We start from the raw sequence: 19,247 nt of genomic DNA on the forward strand, positions 1-19,247 counted from the left end.
TGAATGTGCTGTATACTCTGCCTAAAACATTCTTCCAGATTTTTCATGGTTGCTTCCTTCTCATCACTGAACTCCTTTCCCTTAGTATTCTAATCAAAATAGCCCTCCGTGTCATACCCCCAACTCTGTTCTATCAGTCTCTGTCTTAGTTTCTTTATTTATCACTCAGATATGACGGATTCATTCTCCCCTTCCTATGCTAGACCGTGAGATCTATGAAGGCAGGGACTCTCTTTGTTTACTCTTGTGCTCCAGCATCTAGAACTGTGCCAGGTATGTAGTACTTGCCCAGTAAATATTTCTTGAATAAATTACATAAGGCAGAATACAGGACTTGCTTTAATAGAAAAGTAAAGTACAACCATAAATGTGGAGCAGTGTGAGTATTTTCTGGGGGATCAAGGAAGGCTTTACATAGAAGGGTAACCCTTGGCCAGATATGGAAGAAGATGAGTAAAGCTTAGAGAGATTATAGTGACGTATGATAGCATTCCCGGGAGAGGAAAGAGCAGGAAAAGAAACACAGGAAGTATAAATTCAAAGAGTAGCCAAAGAATATTTAACTGAAGAAAAATATTCTCCTTGAATATGTTCTCTACTTGTTTGATTTCCTTTTGTTTTGTTCAGTTTTGGAATTAAACACAGTGTTATTTGAGGGCTTCAGTCTTTAGAGAATAGTCAGGAGTTAAATGAGGGGCAACAGACTTACTGGCTTTGGCTGTTCTTGTTTTAAAATTTAAGAAGTTGCTCAAGAATGGAAAATTTTAGGTTATTTCAGTTCAGTATATTTTTATCACTTTATTTCTGTTTTTTAATGTAAACAACTCAGAATTTTTCTGGGAGTAGATAGGAAATGAATTACAAGGAAATAAACAACATTCTGGACATGCACTTTCAATTTCCATTTTCCCACAATTTAAATAGGAAAGTCTAGAGAAAAAGAATTAAGTAAATCTAGTTGTGAAGAGGCATTGATAGGGGAGATATTTTCTGGTGTGTCAGAGTCACATATAATGGTCATAGTGCCTTTTGGAAAAATGTTTGAGATTTTTTTGTTTTTGTTTTGTTTTTATAGCCACGCTCTAGAACGGCATCAATTTTTTTAAAGGGGCCAGGGAAAGTGGTGATGGTTGCCATTTGCATGTAAGTACTGAAAAATAAACCTTTAAAAATAAATTACATTGTTTTTAATGTATATATATGAATATAAATTTATTACTTGGTATCTAGATAAAGATAAAAGCGCTGTATGAAAATTTTTCTTCTATTTTCATTGGTGTTTATAGAAATCTTTTTTAAAAAGTTGAGTTGGCCGAAGTTACATTTAGAGTAAACCAACCTGCATTATGACTACTGAAGAGAATCTGCCCTCTTTATTTTTCTGCCATTTAACCCGGTAGAACATAACTGATGCTTTTGCCTCTTTCTTTTCTCTTCTGTCTTCTTGGTCTCTATTATTTTGCCTACCTTTTAATCTATTGTACTGAGTAATCTATTTTAGGATATTTATTTAAGAGCATTAATTCGTAGTTCATTAGTTTGTGCTTTTATTTCTCAAATACATATACTACACGTGTCAGGAATTTTGACGTGGTCTGGAAACATGAAGGTAAAATACGTAATTCTTATCTTCAAGGACTGGAGGGGCACTAGACTAAGAGTCATTTATAATAATACAACACAGATAGTGGCAATAGGGGTGGAGAGACATGGTTAGGTTCAAAAAGAATTTAGGAGGACTGACTAGTGATGGTGCCCAGGTTTCTGACTTGGACAATTGGATAGATACTGTACTATCACTGAGAAAAAGGGAACACTGGAAGGAAGAGTCAGGGTGGGAGCAAAGAAAATAATGGGTTCCTTTTTGAGTCTGAGGTATTTATAGGGCACCCAAGTAGAGCTGGTCAACAGAAATAATTGTTTTTGTCAATAAAGTGGGATTAGCAGCTAAAGCTTTTTATATTGGAGGAATGTGATGCAGGGTATGTAAACTGCTTAGCATAGTTTCTGTTATATAATATGGTTGTTATATAATATTATATATTAATATATAATATATATTATATATAATATATATTATTATATAATATACTTAGTGCTTATATTATATATACTGTTATATAATACACTTGATGGTTATTATTGTTAATATATATTGGTTTGAAGCTCAGGAAGGAGACCTGAATTAAGAGATAAAGACTGGAGAGTTATTAGGATATAGGGAATAATTAAAGTCATAAGAATAGTTAAGATCACCTGGAGAATGTATATGTATATACATTATAATGTATGAGGAAGGAAAAGCACTCCTGAATAAGCCTTGAAGAATGCTCACATTTAAGAAATTGGTAGAAGAAAAAAAAAAAAAAAAGCCTGCAGAAGAGACTGAGAAACAGTAAAGAGAAAGGTGGGGAAAAAACCAGGAGTCTGGTAGAAATCAAAGAAGACAGTGTTTTAAGAAGATAGTGGCAAATACCTCTATAAGATTAAAGAAACTATTAAAAATGTTTTCAGGAATTTAATAGCAAGAAACAGTATATTGTTAAGAACAATCTTATGAGGTGTTGGTGGTGAAGCCATTGTTTAGGGATTGAAGACTGAATACAGAATGAGGAAAACTGAGACAGCAAGAGCAGACACAGTTCTTTGAAGAAATTATCTGAAGAGGAGAGGAGAAAAGGGTAGCTGGAAGGGGAAGTAAGGCTCCTCATTTATTTTTATTTATTTACTTAAAAATTATTTATTTGGCTGCACTGGATCTTAGTTGCAGCAGTGGGATCTTTTAGGCGCAGCATGCAAACTCTTAGTTGCTGCATATAGGATTCTCTGACCAGGGGTCAAACCCAGGTCTCCTGCATTGGGAGTGCAGAGTCTCAGCCACTGGACCACCAGGAAGCCCCCTGCCCCCGTTTCCTCATTTATAAAATGAGGATGTTATTACTTATTAATATTTGTATAATAGTTATAGTAAAACATAATAAGTGACTAAGTACAGTGTCTGAGATAAATTATACTAGTTATTACTGTCCGAGTCTGAGCACAACTAGCTTCCTCAGGAGATAATCATGTTTATTTTAGCATGTATGATCTTCTAGTATGACCCAGACTACTTGGTCTAGCTTTGTTTTCACCTCGAGCATCTGTCTAATTAAACAACCTGATCTTCACCAGTGTCGTGTCTTTGACAGTGACCTGCTGAACTACATCACGTGCTGATCTTCTTTCACCTACCTAAGACACAGTTTCCTTTCTGATTCCGTTTTGTCCAAATGTAGAACACCCTCTTTTCTCATCAGTTCTTAAGTAATTTGTTTGCACATATCATGCCTCTTTCATTTAAATATTTAGTGAAACGATAATCTATATTCTTCAAATTTGTATTCTCTTGCCTAAAGTGTAATAAACTAGAAATCTGTTTTATTTTGAACAAAATCGTGTGTGTGTGTATGTGTATAAATAAGCTTTTGGTGGGAATTTTTATCTAAACCTATGCTAAATTATCTTTTCTTTCTCTCCTAGCAATGGATTAAACTGCTTCTTCAAATTTCTTGCTTGGATTTATACGGGTTCAGCAAGCATGTTTTCAGAAGCGATACACTCTTTATCTGATACTTGTAACCAGGTGAGGGGTAAAGCTTTCTTACTAATTTAAAGTAATATTTTTTGAGATTTTAGTCTAAAAGTTGACATTTTAAAAACTGAATGATTCCTACAGTTGGGTTGTAAAAGAAAATGGAAGGTGTTTTACTTTTGAATGATGACATACAAAGAATTATGATCATAGTATTTGAAAGCTGATTGTTATGCTTTAAAAGCTTTTAACAATGAAGTATAAGATTATCAGATACTAGGTATTTGGGCAGAGGCTTTTTCAAAAGTGATTCTTACATTAAATAGAAATTTGATTTAAGAATATTAGTTCTTATAACTATAAGAGCCAGTGGATTTGTTTGAATAAATATATAAAATAGTCATATGTGATTGATGAATTAAAATGATTTTCACAATAAACTAGTATTTTGATTTTTTCCTTGAATTTACAAATGGAGAATAATTTTTATAAAATTAAAATACCTTCTTGCTGCTGCTAAGTCGCTTCAGTCGTGTCTGACTCTCTGCGACCCCATAGACAGCAGCCCACCAGGCTCCGCTGTCTCTGGGATTCTCCAGGCAAGAACACTGGAGTGGGTTGCCATTTCCTTCTCCAATGCATGAAAGTGAAAAGTGAAAGTGAAGTCGCTCAGTCGTGTCCGAGTCTTTGAGACCCCATGGACTATAGCCTACCAGGCTCCTCCGTCCAGACTCCCTTTAATTCAAATTTTGAATACTACAAATCTAAGCCTTTTTTTAAGAATACAACATTTCTACTTGTATATCATTTCACATTTTAAAAAAGTGGCCTATTAAAGAAAACCTTTTTAGTTTTTATTTGTTTATCCTCCTATTATATAAGAATGATTTGGGAGAACTTATAACAAAAGACACAGGTACGTACAGTAAGAATATTTAAGACAAAGTTAAAAATAATAATGGTAAGGAGCAGGGAGACCAATTTTAATAAAAATTAAATCTAAGAACTCATGTAACTCACTGTCAGATAGATTAAACCTTTTGTAAAAGTAAAGAAAAAGGTAGGGACTTCCCTGGTGGTCCAGTGGCTAAGACTCCACGCTCCCAATGCATGGGGCTCAGGTTCAATCCCTGGTCAGGAAACTAGATCCCGCTTGCCACAACTAAGAGTTATCATACCACAGCTAAAGATCCCACATGCTGCAGAGAAGATCAAAGATCCCACGAGTGGCACCTAAGACCTGGTGCAGCCAAATAAATAAATATTTAAACAACTTTTTTTAAAGATAAGGAAAAAGTACAGACACTTGCTATTAGTACTAACAATCATTTTCTTAAATTTTTATACTCAGTAATTACTTAATAACTACTATTTATATAATATTTTGCCTGTTGAGTGGGGGAGAGGTGGGTGAGAGAGAAATACATAACACACAGTAGCTATTTTGTTTTAAGTTTATGCGAACATGAGAAAATTAAAATGTAAAAATAGTGCATATTATTAATTTTAGTTGTTACTTAAAACACTGAAGACAATTTTAAAGTGTCCATACTCTGATATACTATTGAGGGTTTAAAAGCAGGTGGTAGGGGGACTTGCACTGCAGTCCAGTGGTTAAAACTCCATGCTTTCGCTGCAGGGGGCGTGGATTTGATCCCTGGTTGGGGAACCAAGATGCCGCATGCCACGTGCCACAGCCAATAGATAAATAAAAGCATATGGTAGATAGCTATGTATTAATCTGGAATAATAACCATATGACTGAAAAATCAAGTTGCAAAACATATGTACATAATGTAATGTTTCTAGCCATGATGGATACATGGGGACTAGACTCACAGTCTTTTGCTATAAACAGCTGAAAAACTATGCAAAGTATATTTAACAGTATTTTCAAACATTGGACATTAATAGTGCCAAGACTGTGATCCTTGAGGAAGGGGAACAGGTGAATTAAATTATGATCACTGATTTTTTTGCTTGGAGGCACTTTTGGGACAGTGGAGCAGGGTGGGTTACCATCATTGAGTTGAGAAGGTAGAAATTAGGGTTCAGTGAGTCTGAGGTGGCTAGAAATTACAAGGTAGATTACACAGAGGAGGGAGCTATGCAGACAAAAAGCTACAGAAGTCTACATAGGGTTTTCCTTGAGTTGAATCTTTGCTGAGGTTTTGTTACGCATGAGTCGGGTAAAGCACCATGAGACTAGGCAAAGAACCAGCAGGGAACATTAACCTGAGTAATCCCTAGAGTTCAGAAAGGGCTTGGATTAAGTTCTGACTTTCTAAGGTTGAAAGTCCTGACGGATTACCCAGGCTTAGACTTTGGTAGTAGGGCTAAATTATCTTAGTTGTTAAGTTTTAGAACCTTTCTGACAAAACTCTAGAGCATCATACTGATTTGCAAGTAACTTAATTACCTGCCAGAACAAAGCCCTACGCTTATTAAAAGTAAGACAACAAATTCTAGACATGCAGTATAACGTTCATGGTGTCCATACCTAATTTGAAAAATTTGTATTAGACAACCAGGAAGCAGAAAATTTGACATTCAACGAGGAGAAAAATTAGTCAATAGAAACAGACTCAATTGACATACGATAGAATTAGCAGACAAGGATAAATGGCTATTAAAGATGCATTCATATTATGTATCAAAAGAAAATATGAATATAATGAGAAGAGAAATGGAAGATAGAAAGACGAACCAAATGGAAATTTTAGAGCTGAAAAATATCTGATATGAAAAATCCAATGTATAGAATTAAGAGCAGATTAGACTTTGGAAAGCATGATCATTAAACTCAAGTAAACATACGACTGTAGAAAGCATTCATACTAACACTAGAGTGAAAAAAGACTAAAAAAAGAAAATGAAGGGAGCCTTAGACATATGGGACGTTATCAAGAGAATTACATCAAACATGTAAGGAAGAAACAATAACCAGTAGTACAAAGATTTTCAGATATAGACGAGAAGGAAACACTTTTCATTTCCTCTAATCAGGCTAGTGTATCACCGACTTGATGGACATGAATTTGAGTGAACTCCGGGAGATGGTGATGGACAGGGAGGCCTGGCGTGCTGTGATTCATGGGGTCGCAAAGAGTCAGACACGACTGAACAACTGAACTGAACTGAACCCTGATTGTTGTTTAATTGCTAAATTGTATCTCTTTTGCAACCCCAAGGACTGTAGCCTGCCAAAATCCTCTGGGATTTTCCAGGCAAGAATACTGGAATGGGTTGCCATTACCTTCTGAAGGAGATGTTCCCGACCCATGGTCCAATCTCCTACATTGGCAGGTGAATTCTTTACCACTCAGTCACTATGGAAGAGCACCTTAACCCTGATCTAAAATCTTAGATACTGCAAGAAAAAAATATGGACCTATATCTCTCATTAACATAGATGTAGATATCCTTTCAGTTCAGTTTAGTCGCTCAGTCGTGTCTGACTCTTTGCAACCCCATGAACCACAGCACACCAGGCCTCCCTGTCCATCAACAACTTCCGGAGTCCACCCAAACCCATGTCCATTGTGTCAGTGATGCCATCCAACCATCTCATCCTCTGTCGTCCCTTTTCCTCCTGCCCTCAATCTTTCCCAGCATCAGGGTCTTTTCCAATAAGTCAGCTCTCCGCATTAGATGGCCAAAGTATTGGAGTTTCAGCTTCAACATCAGGCCCTCCAGTGAACACCCAGGACTGATCTCTTTCAGAATGGACTGGTTGGATCTCCTTGCAGTCCAAGGGACTCTCAAGAGTCTTCTCCAACACCACAGTTCAAAAGCATCAATTCTTCGGTGCTCAGCCTTCTTTATGGTCCAACTCTCACATCCATACATGACCATTGGAAAAACTATAGCCTTGACTAGATGGACCTTTGTTGGCAAAGTAATGTCTCTGCTTTTGAAAATGCGATCTAGGTTGGTCATAACTTTCCTTCCAAGGAGTAAGCGCTTTTTAATTTCATGGCTGCAGTCACCATCTACAGTGATTTTGGAGCCCCCAAAAATAAAGTCAGCCACAATTCCCATTTATTTGCGATCAAGTGATGGGACCAGATGCCATGATCTTCGTTTTCTGAATGTTGAGCTTTAAGCCAACTTTTTCACTCTCCACTTTCACTTTCATCAAGAGGCTCTTTAGTTCTTCTTCACTTTCTGCCATAAGGGTAGTGTCATCTGCATATCTGAGGTTATTGATATTTCTCTCGGCAATCTCGATACCAGCTTGTGCTTTCTCCAGCCCAGCATTTCTCATGATGTACTCTGCATATAAGTTAAATAAACAGGGTGACAATAGACAGCCTTGATGTACTCCTTTTCCAATTTGGACCCAGTCTGTTGTTCCATGTCCAGTTCTAACTGTTGCTTCCTGACCTGCATATAGGTTTCTCAAGAGGCACATCAGGTGGTCTGGTATCCCATCTCTTTCAGAATTTTCCACAGTTTATTGTGATCCACACAGTCAAAGGCTTTGGCATAATCAATAAAGCAAAAATAGATGTTTTTCTGGAACTCTCTTGCTTTTCCAATGATCCAACGGATGTAATGTTGAAGAAGCTGAACGGTTCTATGAGGACCTAAAAGACCTTCTAGAACTAACACCCAAAAAAGATGTCCTTTTCGTTATAGGGGACTGGAATGCAAAAGTAGGAAGTCAAGAAACACCTGGAGTAACAGGCAAATTTGGCCTTGGAGTACAGAATGAAGCAGGGCAAAGGCTAACAGAGTTCTGCCAAGAGAACGCACTGGTCATAGCAAACACCCTCTTCCAACAACACAAGAGAAGACTCTACACATAGACATCACCAGATGGTCAACACCGAAATCAGATTTATTATATCCTTTGCAGCCAAAGATGGAGAAGCTCTATACAGTCTGCAAAAACAAGACTGGGAGTGGACTATGGTTCAGATCATGAACTCCTTATTGCCAAATTCAGACTTAAATTGAAGAAAGTGGGGAAAACCACTGGACCATTCAGGTATGACCTAAATCAAATCCCTTATGACTATACAGTGGAAGTGAGAAATAGGTTTTAGGGACTAGATCTGATAAACAGAGTGCCTGATGAACTATGGATGGAGGTTCATGACATTGTACAGGAGATAGGGAGCAAGACCATCCCCACGAAAAAGAAATGCAAAAAGCAAAATGGCTGTCTGAGGAGGCCTTACAAATAGCTGTGGAAAGGAGAGAAGCAAAAGCAAAGGAGAAAAGGAAAGATATAGCCGTTTGAATGCAGAGTTCCAAAGAATAGCAAGGAGAGATAAGAAAGCCTTCCTCAGCAATCAATGCAAAGAAATGGAAGAAAACAATAGAATGGGAAAGACTAGAGATCTCTTCAAGAAAATTAGAGATACTAAGGGAACACTTCATGCAAAGATGGGCTTGATAAAGGACAGAAATGGTATGGACCTAAGAGAAGCAGAAGATATTAAGAAAAGGTAGCAGGAATACACAGAACTGTACAAGAAAGATCTTCACGACCCAGATAATCACTAAGGTGTAATCATTCACACTCATCTAGAGCCGGACATCCTGGAATGTGAAGTCAGGTGGGCCTTAGTAGGCGTCTCTATGAACAAAGCTAGTGGAAGTGATGGAATTCCAGTTGAGCTGTTTCAGATCCTAAAAGATGATGCTGTGAAAGTGCTGCACTCAATATGTCACCAAATTTGGAGAAGTCAGCAGTGGCCACAGGATGGAAAAGGTCAGTTTTCATTCCAATCCCAAAAAGTAAGGCCAAAGAATGCTGAAACTATCACACAATTGCACTCATCTCACACGCTAGTAAAGTAATGCTCAAAATTCTCTAAGCCAGGCTTCAGCAATATGTGAACCGTGAACTTCCAGATGTTCAAGCTGGTTTTAGAAAAGGCAGAGGAACCAGAGATCAAATTGCCAACATCCACTGGATCATCGAAACAGCAAGATATCCTTTCAGTTCAGTTTAGTTCAGTTCAGTCTCTCAGTCGTGTCTGACTCTTTGCGACCCCATGAATCGCAGCACACCAGGCCTCCCTGTCCATCACCAACTCCCGGAGTTCACCCAGACTCACGTCCATCGAGTCGGTGATGCCATCCAGCCATCTCATCCTCTCTCGCCCCCTTCTCCTCCTGCCCCCAATCCCTCCCAGCATCACAGTCTTTTCCAATGAGTCAACTCTTTGCATGAGGTGGCCAAAGTACTGGAGTTTCAGCTTTAGCATCATTCCCTCCAAAGAAATCCCAGGTCTGATCTTCAGAATGGACTGGTTGGATCTCCTTGCAGTCCAAGGGACTCTCAAGAGTCTTCTGCAACACTACAGTTCAAAAGCATCAATTCTTCGGCACTCAGCCTTCACAGGCCAACTCTCACATCTATACATGACCACAGGAAAAACCATAGCCTTGACTAGATGGACCTTTGTTGGCAAAGTAATGTCTCTGCTTTTGAATATGCTATCTAGGTTGGTCATAACTTTCCTTCCAAGGAGTAAGCGTCTTTTAATTTCATGGCTGCAGTCAGCATCTGCAGTGATTTTGGAGCCCCCCAAAATAAAGTCTGACACTGTTTCCACTGTTTCCCCATCTATTTCCCATGAAGTGATGGGACCAGATGCCATGATCTTCGTTTTCTGAATGTTGAGCTTTAAGCCAACTTTTTCACTCTGCACTTTCACTTTCATCAAGAGGCTTTTGAGTTCGTCTTCATTTTCTGCCATAAGGGTAGTGTCATCTGCATATCTGTGGTTATTAATATTTCTCCCGGCAATCTTGATTCCAGCTTGTGCTTCTTCCAGCCCAGCGTTTCTCATGATGTACTCTGCATAGAAGTTAAATAAACAGGGTGACAATATACAGCCTTGACGTACTCCTTTTCCTATTTGGAACCAGTCTGTTGTTCCTTGTCCAGTTCTAACTGTTGCTTCCTGACCTGCATACAAATTTCTCAAGAGGCAGATCAGGTGGTCTGGTATTCCCATCTCTTTAAGAATTTCCCACAGTTTATTGTGATCCACACAGTCAAAGGCTTTGGCATAGTCAATAAAGCAGAAATAGATGTTTTTCTGGAACTGTCTTGCTTTTTCCATGATCCAGTGGCTTTTGGCAGTTTGATCTCTGGTTCCTCTGCCTTTTCTAAAACCAGCTTGAACATCAGGAAGTTCATGTTCGTTTAGATATAATCAAATTGAATCTAGCAATATAGAAACATTATAATAGATCATGATCCAGTGAATATTCTAGGAATGCAAATTTAAATATTCAAAGTCAGTAGAAGATTAATATGCAAAAATCTATTGCATTTCTACTATCAACAAACAAATGGAGAATGAAATATTTAATAAATTCCATTTGTAATATTAAATACTCAGTAAATTTAACAAAAGATGTGTAAGACTTTAACACGGAAAACTTAAAATATAACTGGAGACCTAAGGAAATGGATAAAGATACTATGATCATGGGTTGGATTACTGCATTAATATGTCTGATTTCCCTAAATTAATTTACAAATTTAATGTAATCCAGCAGACTTTTTTTTTTGTTAGAAATTGACAGACTCATTAAATTCTATAACTTATATGCAAATGTAAAGAACCTGGAATATTGAAAGCAATCTAAAAAAATTTTTGGAGGATTTTAAGACTTATTTCAGAGCACAATAATTAAGACAGTAGGGAATTCCCTGGTGGCTCAGACCATAAGAATCTGCCTGCAGTCAGGAGAGACAGGTTCCATCCCTTGGTGGAGAAGATTCCCTGGAGAAGGAAATGGCTACCCCCTCCAGAATTCTTGCCTGGAGATTTCAATGGGCAGAGGAGCCTTGTGGGCTATAGTCCATGGAATCGCAGAGTCGGACATAACTGAAGAACTAACACTTTCAAGGTATTGGCTCAAGGACTGACAAATCAGGAGAACAGAGTAGAGGGTCCAACAGACAAAGGCACCAAAGCAGTTCAGTGAAGAAAAGAAACTCTTCAACAAATGGTATGGGAAAAATTGGATATTCACATGGATAAAAAACAAAGGACCTCGACTTATACAAATGCCTTCATGCCTCATACAAATTTAAGGTGGACCCAGAAGTACCAGCTAACTCTATGAAAATACTGGAAGAAAACCTAGGAGAATATCTTCTAGGCCTTTGGGTAAGCAGAGATTTCTTAAATAGGACACAGAAATAGGACCATAAAATAAGAAAAACTGCATCAGAATTAAATATTCTTACTGAGGACACTTTTAAGACAGTAAATAGGCAAGTTGCAGATAGGGAAAAAATATTGGTAAAGCTTATAATCTGACAAAAGACTGGTATCCAGGGTAAATAAGGAACTTCTATTTTGTTATTGTTGTTCAGTTGCTAAGTCACATGTGACTTTGTGACCCCACCGACTGTAGGACACCAGGCTTCCCTGTCCTTCACCAACTCCCGGAGTTGCTAACATTCATGTCCATTGAGTCAGTGATGCTATTCAACCATCTCATCTGCTGCTGCCCTCTTCTTTTGCCTTTAATCTTTCCCGGTGTTAGGGTCTCTTCCAGTGAGTCAGCTCTTCGCATCAGGTGGCCAAAGTACTGAGCTATAACTCAGTATTAAAAAAGAAAATCTAAGTTTTTTTTTAAAAGGCTGAAGATTTGAAAAGGTACTTCACAAAGATACATGAATGTAGTTGATGGACACAAGGAGGTGTTCAGCACTATTCATCATCAGGAAATGTATATTGACACCCAAACAGGGCCTCTCTACACATCCCCTATAATGATTAAAATTTAAAAGCCTGACAGTCAAATGTTGGGTTAAGATGTAGAGCACCCAAACCTTTTAGATATTGCTGATGGAGTGTAAAATGTTACAACCACTCTTAAATTAGTCAGTTTCTTGTAAACATGTGTCTATTGTTAGACTCAGCAATTCCCCTCTTAAATATTTAACCAAGAGAAGTGGGAACAAAAGTCCACAAAGACTTGTATAAGAATGTTTATAGCACTGTGAAGGTGCTGTAATGGACAAAAAATTGGAGTCAACACAAATGTTCATCAACAGTGGAATAAACAAATTGTGGTATATTCATACAATGGAATATTACCTAGCAATAAAAAGAAAAAATGAAATTCTTATCTGTAACAGCATATATGTATCTCCAACAGTATGTTAAACAAGAGATGGCAAATACAAAAGAGTAGTAATTGCATGATTCCATTTACATTAAATTCTAGAACTTTGACTTTAATCTTTGGAGAACAGCATTAGTGATATCTTATTTTTATAAGAATAAATATGGCCCATATTAAATTTATAGAACTTCTGATACCTCACACTTCATTGCACAGCCAACCTGAACATTAAGTATTTTAAAAATGATTGAACACTCATTGACTATTTTGTAAACATTATAAACACAGACATATATAGTGTGAATCAATAATGAGTATTTTAATTTTAGTATACAAGTTTTAAAATTGTATGTTCTTAATTTACTCTCATTCTCTTAATTTATTGAAAAGCCATCATCTGTTTTAGGTAGTTTGACCCTCTTTTCCTTTGTAATCAAGTAGGAAAAAAAGTTGAAATGTTCTTTGTTTTTAGGATGGAATTTCCAATATCAAAACTTAAGTCTGGTATTTATGTGTTTTAGTAATTTTCAGGGTGGTATAATGTCCATATATTTTACAAAAGAAAATGTTTTCTATTAAATGCATGGTAACCTACAGAGAAACCTCAACTGTAAAGAATTTGGTTATCTTGAAAGTTTACCTATTTGATACCATACTGAAAATATGGAAAACCCCCAGCTTAGTCGAATAAAATTACATAGGATATTCACTCAGAGGCTTTGTATTTTTATTAGATAAATAATTTTAATAAGGTAATCTTTTTCAGATTTCTAAATTTACATGAAATTAATAGAAAAGATACTTAGTGCAAACATAATACTGAGCAGTTCCAGTGAATCAGTCTTTTTTAACAAAAGATATGACCGAAAATATCAAATAAACAGAAATAAAGGAAGAAAAGATGAAGGCAAAGGAGGAAGGAAAGAAAGATGGTAACCAATATAAAAGACATTTTTGCATTTTTATCATGCAAAATTTTGTCATTTTGTCATGACTTTTTTCCCCTAAAGAAATAAAATTTTTGTTGTAATTAGTCTTCCATCTTTATTTCTTCCTTCCACACTCCAGATAGTCACTGCTGTGTGTACATTGATATGTATACTTCATGCACATAGGTTTGGAGCTTGACTAAAAATGTAAATGTGTCATAGAATAGAATAGTCGCTCAGTCATGTCCAATTCTTTAAAACCCCATATCTGTAGCCTGCCTGGCTCCTCTGCCTGTGAAATCTCCAGGCAAGAAAATAAGTGAGTAGCCATTCCCTTCTCCAGGAGATCTTCTTGACCCAAAGATGAAACCCAGGTCTCCTACATTGCAGGCAGATTCTTTACCTTCCAAGCCACCAGCAAAGCCCAAATGTATCATGTGTATACACGGTTTGTAGTCTTTAAATCTTTTATTTGTTCAGTTTATACAAGCTATTCTTCCTGTAAAAAAATTAGGTATTACAGGCTACCCTAATCCTACTTTTCTCCTCAGAGGTTAAATGTGAGTTCTTTCAGGCTTTTTCCTATGCTTTACATTATATGTTGTTTACAAAAACTAAAAAACACAAGTTCTTTTGTATTATACATACCGTTTCTAAACTTGCTTTTTTCCCTTTCACTGAATGTTATGTCTTGGAGCTTTCACCATGTCAGCACAGAGAGCTGTATCCCAACTCTATTCTTTTACACTGAGGTAGAGGATGTTTATTATTTGGTTGTACCATGATTTATTTTGCCATTCCTTACTGAAGAAGGTTTAGGTTGCTCTCTTATTTCTCAGCTTTATAAGCAGTGTTTTTTAAACCCTTTCCTGGTCATCTTTATGTCTCGATGGTAAGTACTAGAGAACAGAATTGCTGGGTTGTTGGACATACATGTGTTAAGTGTTTCTTTGCTGTTGTCAGGTTGTGCCCTCTAGATTGGCTTTACCTCATTGTACTCCCTATCTTGCTAATGGTTATTTACTTTTTTTCTTCCATAGGCCTTACTAGCATTGGGCATCAGTAAGTCTGTTCAGACACCAGATCCTACTCATCCGTAAGGACTCTGTCTTTATTATGTTTTCATTTGTTTTGGCAGGAAGTCGTTGAATTACCGATATGTCCTGAAGTTTTATATACCTGCAGCTTTGTGTTAAAGAGTTGGTCCTTTCTTCTGCTGTAGTATCTAAAATGCAGGATTCAACTCCTTTGTCAAAGTAAAGTCAAGATCTAATATGAAAATGGAGTTCAAATTATTTTTATTCTTTGTAATACAACATAAAAATCTTGTCCTCTTTGTATTTGATAATTAATAACAAAGCACATATTTTGATCTTGGAGTTGTTTTATTTGGTCAAAGGAAATACATATATTTCACATTTGGACTAATAGGCCACTCTTAAATTTTAGTGATAATTTTCTATTAAATTCATGCTTAATGTATTTTAATCCCCTTTTTGTCATTTGGAGATAATATTGTTAATGTTTCAAAATGACTTATTTTTAAAAGAAATGTGCTCTTTAGCACATATTGTTTTGAATTATATTAGTTATTTGATACAAAGACTTGCTACTGCTTCTACTAATATAACCAGGTAAAATTTTTGGATTCTACATGTATTTTTTTCTTTTTTCAACAAGCTTCAGTAATAGAATTTGAGCAATCAAATTTGCCTTAAGGCAAAAGAAGTACACTTTTATTTCTGTATAGGAGTCTGCTTCTGTGCTTTATATATCTTGAAATCCAGGCACTCCTGTTTTCTTATAAATAATAGCATATTTTGAATATCCTGTAACTGTCAGGAAGCCTTTATATACCAAAAATTTTAAAACAGGGTGAAATTGAAATTTTTTAGGTGTGTAGCTTTCATAAGATATTTTCAACAGTCTGCGTTAGTGCTGCCTGATAGAATTTTCTATAATAATAGGACTATTTATGTATATCTATTCAATATGCTAGTCACTAGCTACATGTGGCTGTTGAGCACTGGAAATGTGGCAGGTGCAATTGAATTATGTTAAAATTTTATTTAGTTTTACTTAATTTACATTTAAATAGTCTTATGTAGCTAGTGACATATTGGATAGTGCAGATCTACATAATTAAAAATTTCAGTAAGAATATACACGTTCCTTGAAAACACATAAAATGAAAGTAATGCTATTTACTTTAGATCTTAAATTATCTTAAATATATATAGTATATCTATGTGGGAAAAACTTGAGAAGAATGTTAATTTTTCTAAATCAAGCTTATAGAAGACTGTCACATCTATAAACTGATAATTTCCTATGGTAAGCTTACATATTTGCAAAAGGAATTAAAAAAACAATTTTAATTAAGATTCCAAGCAAGAGTACTGGAGTGGGTTACCATATCCTACTCTAGAGGATCTCCCCAACCCAGGAATTGAATCTGTGTCTCTTGCATCTCCTGTATTGACAGGCAGATCCTTTACCACTGCACCGCCTGGGAAGCCCTTTTAAATTAAGAACTCTTATTTAAAGTTGCATCTACTCTAGGGGTACCATGTTTGAATTTGGGGGTAAATTTCCCAGAAACTTTTGTATCAATGCGTGATTCTTTCCCTCTTACACTATCTCATATTTTTAAATTTATTACTCATTATTTTATCGGTACATACAGTAATACAAAGTAATGCACATGTTGACCAAACACTGTTAAAATATAATTGCAATTTAACAAAAAAATTATCAAAACACCCAGAAAACTGAAGCTCTTAGTCTTTTAATAATCGTAGTCAGTCACTGTGTGTTAAATTCTACAGAATCCACAAAAAGTATCTAGCATCAAATTATAGGTAATATAAATTATGTAAGACAGTATTTAATTAGAAACTTCATTACAAGGAAACTGAAATGTTACACTCTTCATTAAACATTTGAATACATTAAAAAAATAAATTTTATCTGTGTTTGTGGTATTTAAGAGTAAAGTCGCTGTAGTAAATCAAAGCAAATTATAAGAAAGAGGGATTAGCAAAAACCTGAATTAAATCATATTCACTTTATTTTTATATAGTTTCAAAGATCTTGCAGTTTTTACCACTTTATATGTTATTTTCTGATTAGATTTGAGTTTGGCACTTACTTTTTACTTAACTATAAAATCATAACATCTTGATATTGTAAGAGGTTTTTCTTCATTGAACTATTAAACATATTTTGGGAGGAAATAATTTGTATTTCTTGTAAACTGTTTTTAATTTTTCAGGTATGGATTTTCAAATATGCGCTATATTGCTTCACTGATTAGTGGTGTTGGTATTTTCATGATGGGTGCAGGATTATCTTGGTACCATGGAATCATGGGATTGCTCAATCCTCAACCAATAGAATCTCTTCTATGGGTAATTTTCTCCTTCCTTCCCTCCTCAGTTTTAAAGTAATATGAAATAACAATTAAGTACAGTAGAATACCTTTGTTATATTAATGTTAATGATTGGGACTAAATATACCTTCTTGACGGTAATATAGGATTATATTACACATAAAAACACCTGTATGTGTTTTTTAGGATGTGACTGAACCTGACCTCTAGATCCATGTGATTCAATGATGTTGAGCAAGAGTATCTCTTTAGGTACAGTTGTTAAGCACTGCATCCTTGGCTAAAATTTTGGACAGTTCTATTAATTTCTGCTGTTACTAAAAGCAGAAAGGCCAGAAGACCTCTGTTCGGTTTTAGTACTAAGAATAATCTGTCAGTAGTTAAAATATCCATTCCCTTGTAACAGTCATATATTAGAATTTTTCTTAAAGCATCTTCTTTTCCCACATTCTGGTCGGAAGCCTACATTGGGAGAATGGGAGTGTGGTTCCCTTCTGTGTTTTTTCACCTCAGGGCCTGTACTCTTCTCTCCTGCTCCCTAGGCTGCCTCTGGCGGCACTGAAGGTAGAGATAGGGAGCAGAAAAGTACTGCTCTGCGGGTACCAGTGGGAGAAGGCAGTGGCACCCCACTCCAGTACTCTTGCCTGGAAAATCCCATGGACGGAGGAGCATGGAAGGCTGCAGTCCATGGGGTCGCTGAGGGTCAGACACAACTGAGCGACTTCACTTTCACTTTTCACTTTCATGCATTGGAGAAGGAAATGGCAACCCACTCCAGTGTTCTTGCCTGGAGAATCCCAGGGATGGGGGAGCCTGGTGGGCTGCCATCTATGGGGTCACTCAGAGTCGGACATGACTGAAGTGACTTAGCAGCAGCAGCGGGTACCAGCATCACCTTGCACTGGTATCCGCTGGCCTTCATAGGTACCTAAAGCTGTCTTTTTTCTTCTCATGGGAACTTCTTGGAGATTACCCTGCTTGGCAGCTGTGACCATAGCTCCCTTGAGAAGTGCAAAGTGGTCATGTGGCACCCCTGTCAGCTTTTGTATCTCATGGTGTAGTTCCAGACTATTTCTGCTGATGTTGCCAGTAAGATTCAGTGGAAGGAGCCTAAAATTGAGATAGGAAAACCTGTATTCTAGTTCTTATTTCAATAACCTTTCCATATACTCAAGCAAATCACGTAGCTTTGGGAAATGTTAACTTTTCTTAACAGGATGAGGAGAAAGTTGAAGTGGGTTCAAATTTTTTAAACCTCTATTTCAGGGAAGGCTGGGGTTCCAAAAATTCTATATTTGAATTTTTAAATTTCATATAAAATTTATCATTTGAATTTCATATAAAACTTTTTTAAAATCTGTTATTTCTTTCTGTATGTCTTGGACTAAAGCACAAATGTGTTCTTGATAGTTCAGTTCAGTCGCTCAGTCATGTCTGACTCTTTGTGACCCCATGAACTGCAGCACGCCAGGCCTCCCTGTCCATCACCAACTCTCAGAGTTTACCCAAACTCATGTCCATTGAGTCGGTGATGCCATCCAACCATCTCATCATCTGTTGTCCCCTTCTCCTCCTGCCCTCAATCTTTCCCAGCATCAGGGTCTTTTCAAATGAATCAGCTCTCCACATCAGGTGGCCAAAGTATTGGAGTTTCAGCTTCAACATCAGGCCCTCCAATGAACACCTAGGACTGATCTCCTTTAGGATGGACTGGTTGGATCTCCTTGCAGTCCAAGGGATTCTCAACAGTCTTCTCCAACACCACAGTTCAAAAGCATCAATTGTTCGGCGCTCAGCTTTCTTTTATAGTCCCAACTCTTACATCCATACATGCCTCCTGGAAAAAACATGGCTTTGACTAGACAGACCTTTGTTAGAAAAGTAATGTCTCTTCTTTTTAATATATTATCTAGGTAGGTCATAACTTTCCTTCCAAGGAGTAATCGTCTTTTAATTTCATCGCTGCAGTCACCATCTGCAGTGATTTTGGAGCCCCCAAAAATAAAGTCTGTCACTGTTTCCATTGTTCTCCCATCTGTTTGCCATGAAGTGATGGGACCAGATGCCATGATCTTAGTTTTCTGAATGTTGAGTTTCAAGCCAACTTTTTGACTCTCCTCTTGCACTTTGATCAAGAGGCTCTTTAGTTCTTCTTCACTTTCTGCCATAAGGGTAGTGTCATCTGCATATCTGAGGTTATAGATATTTCTCCTGTCAGTCTTGATACCAGCTTGTGCTTCATCC

General features: G+C 36.8%; 1 protein-coding gene across 1 annotated transcript in view; it reads left to right on the forward strand.

Annotated features, from left to right (window-relative positions):
- The window catches only part of SLC30A9 (solute carrier family 30 member 9), an 88,467-nt gene that overhangs the window by 41,474 nt on the left and 27,746 nt on the right, over nucleotides 1–19,247 (forward strand). Inside the window, exons 8-11 of the mRNA XM_002688216.7 lie at nucleotides 1,076–1,143; nucleotides 3,520–3,622; nucleotides 14,652–14,707; nucleotides 16,886–17,021. Coding sequence (XP_002688262.1) covers nucleotides 1,076–1,143; nucleotides 3,520–3,622; nucleotides 14,652–14,707; nucleotides 16,886–17,021 — 363 coding nt within the window. The remainder of the gene's footprint in view (nucleotides 1–1,075; nucleotides 1,144–3,519; nucleotides 3,623–14,651; nucleotides 14,708–16,885; nucleotides 17,022–19,247) is intronic.

This window comes from Bos taurus, chromosome 6, assembly GCF_002263795.3.
Source record: "Bos taurus isolate L1 Dominette 01449 registration number 42190680 breed Hereford chromosome 6, ARS-UCD2.0, whole genome shotgun sequence".
Lineage (NCBI taxonomy): Eukaryota > Metazoa > Chordata > Mammalia > Artiodactyla > Bovidae > Bos > Bos taurus.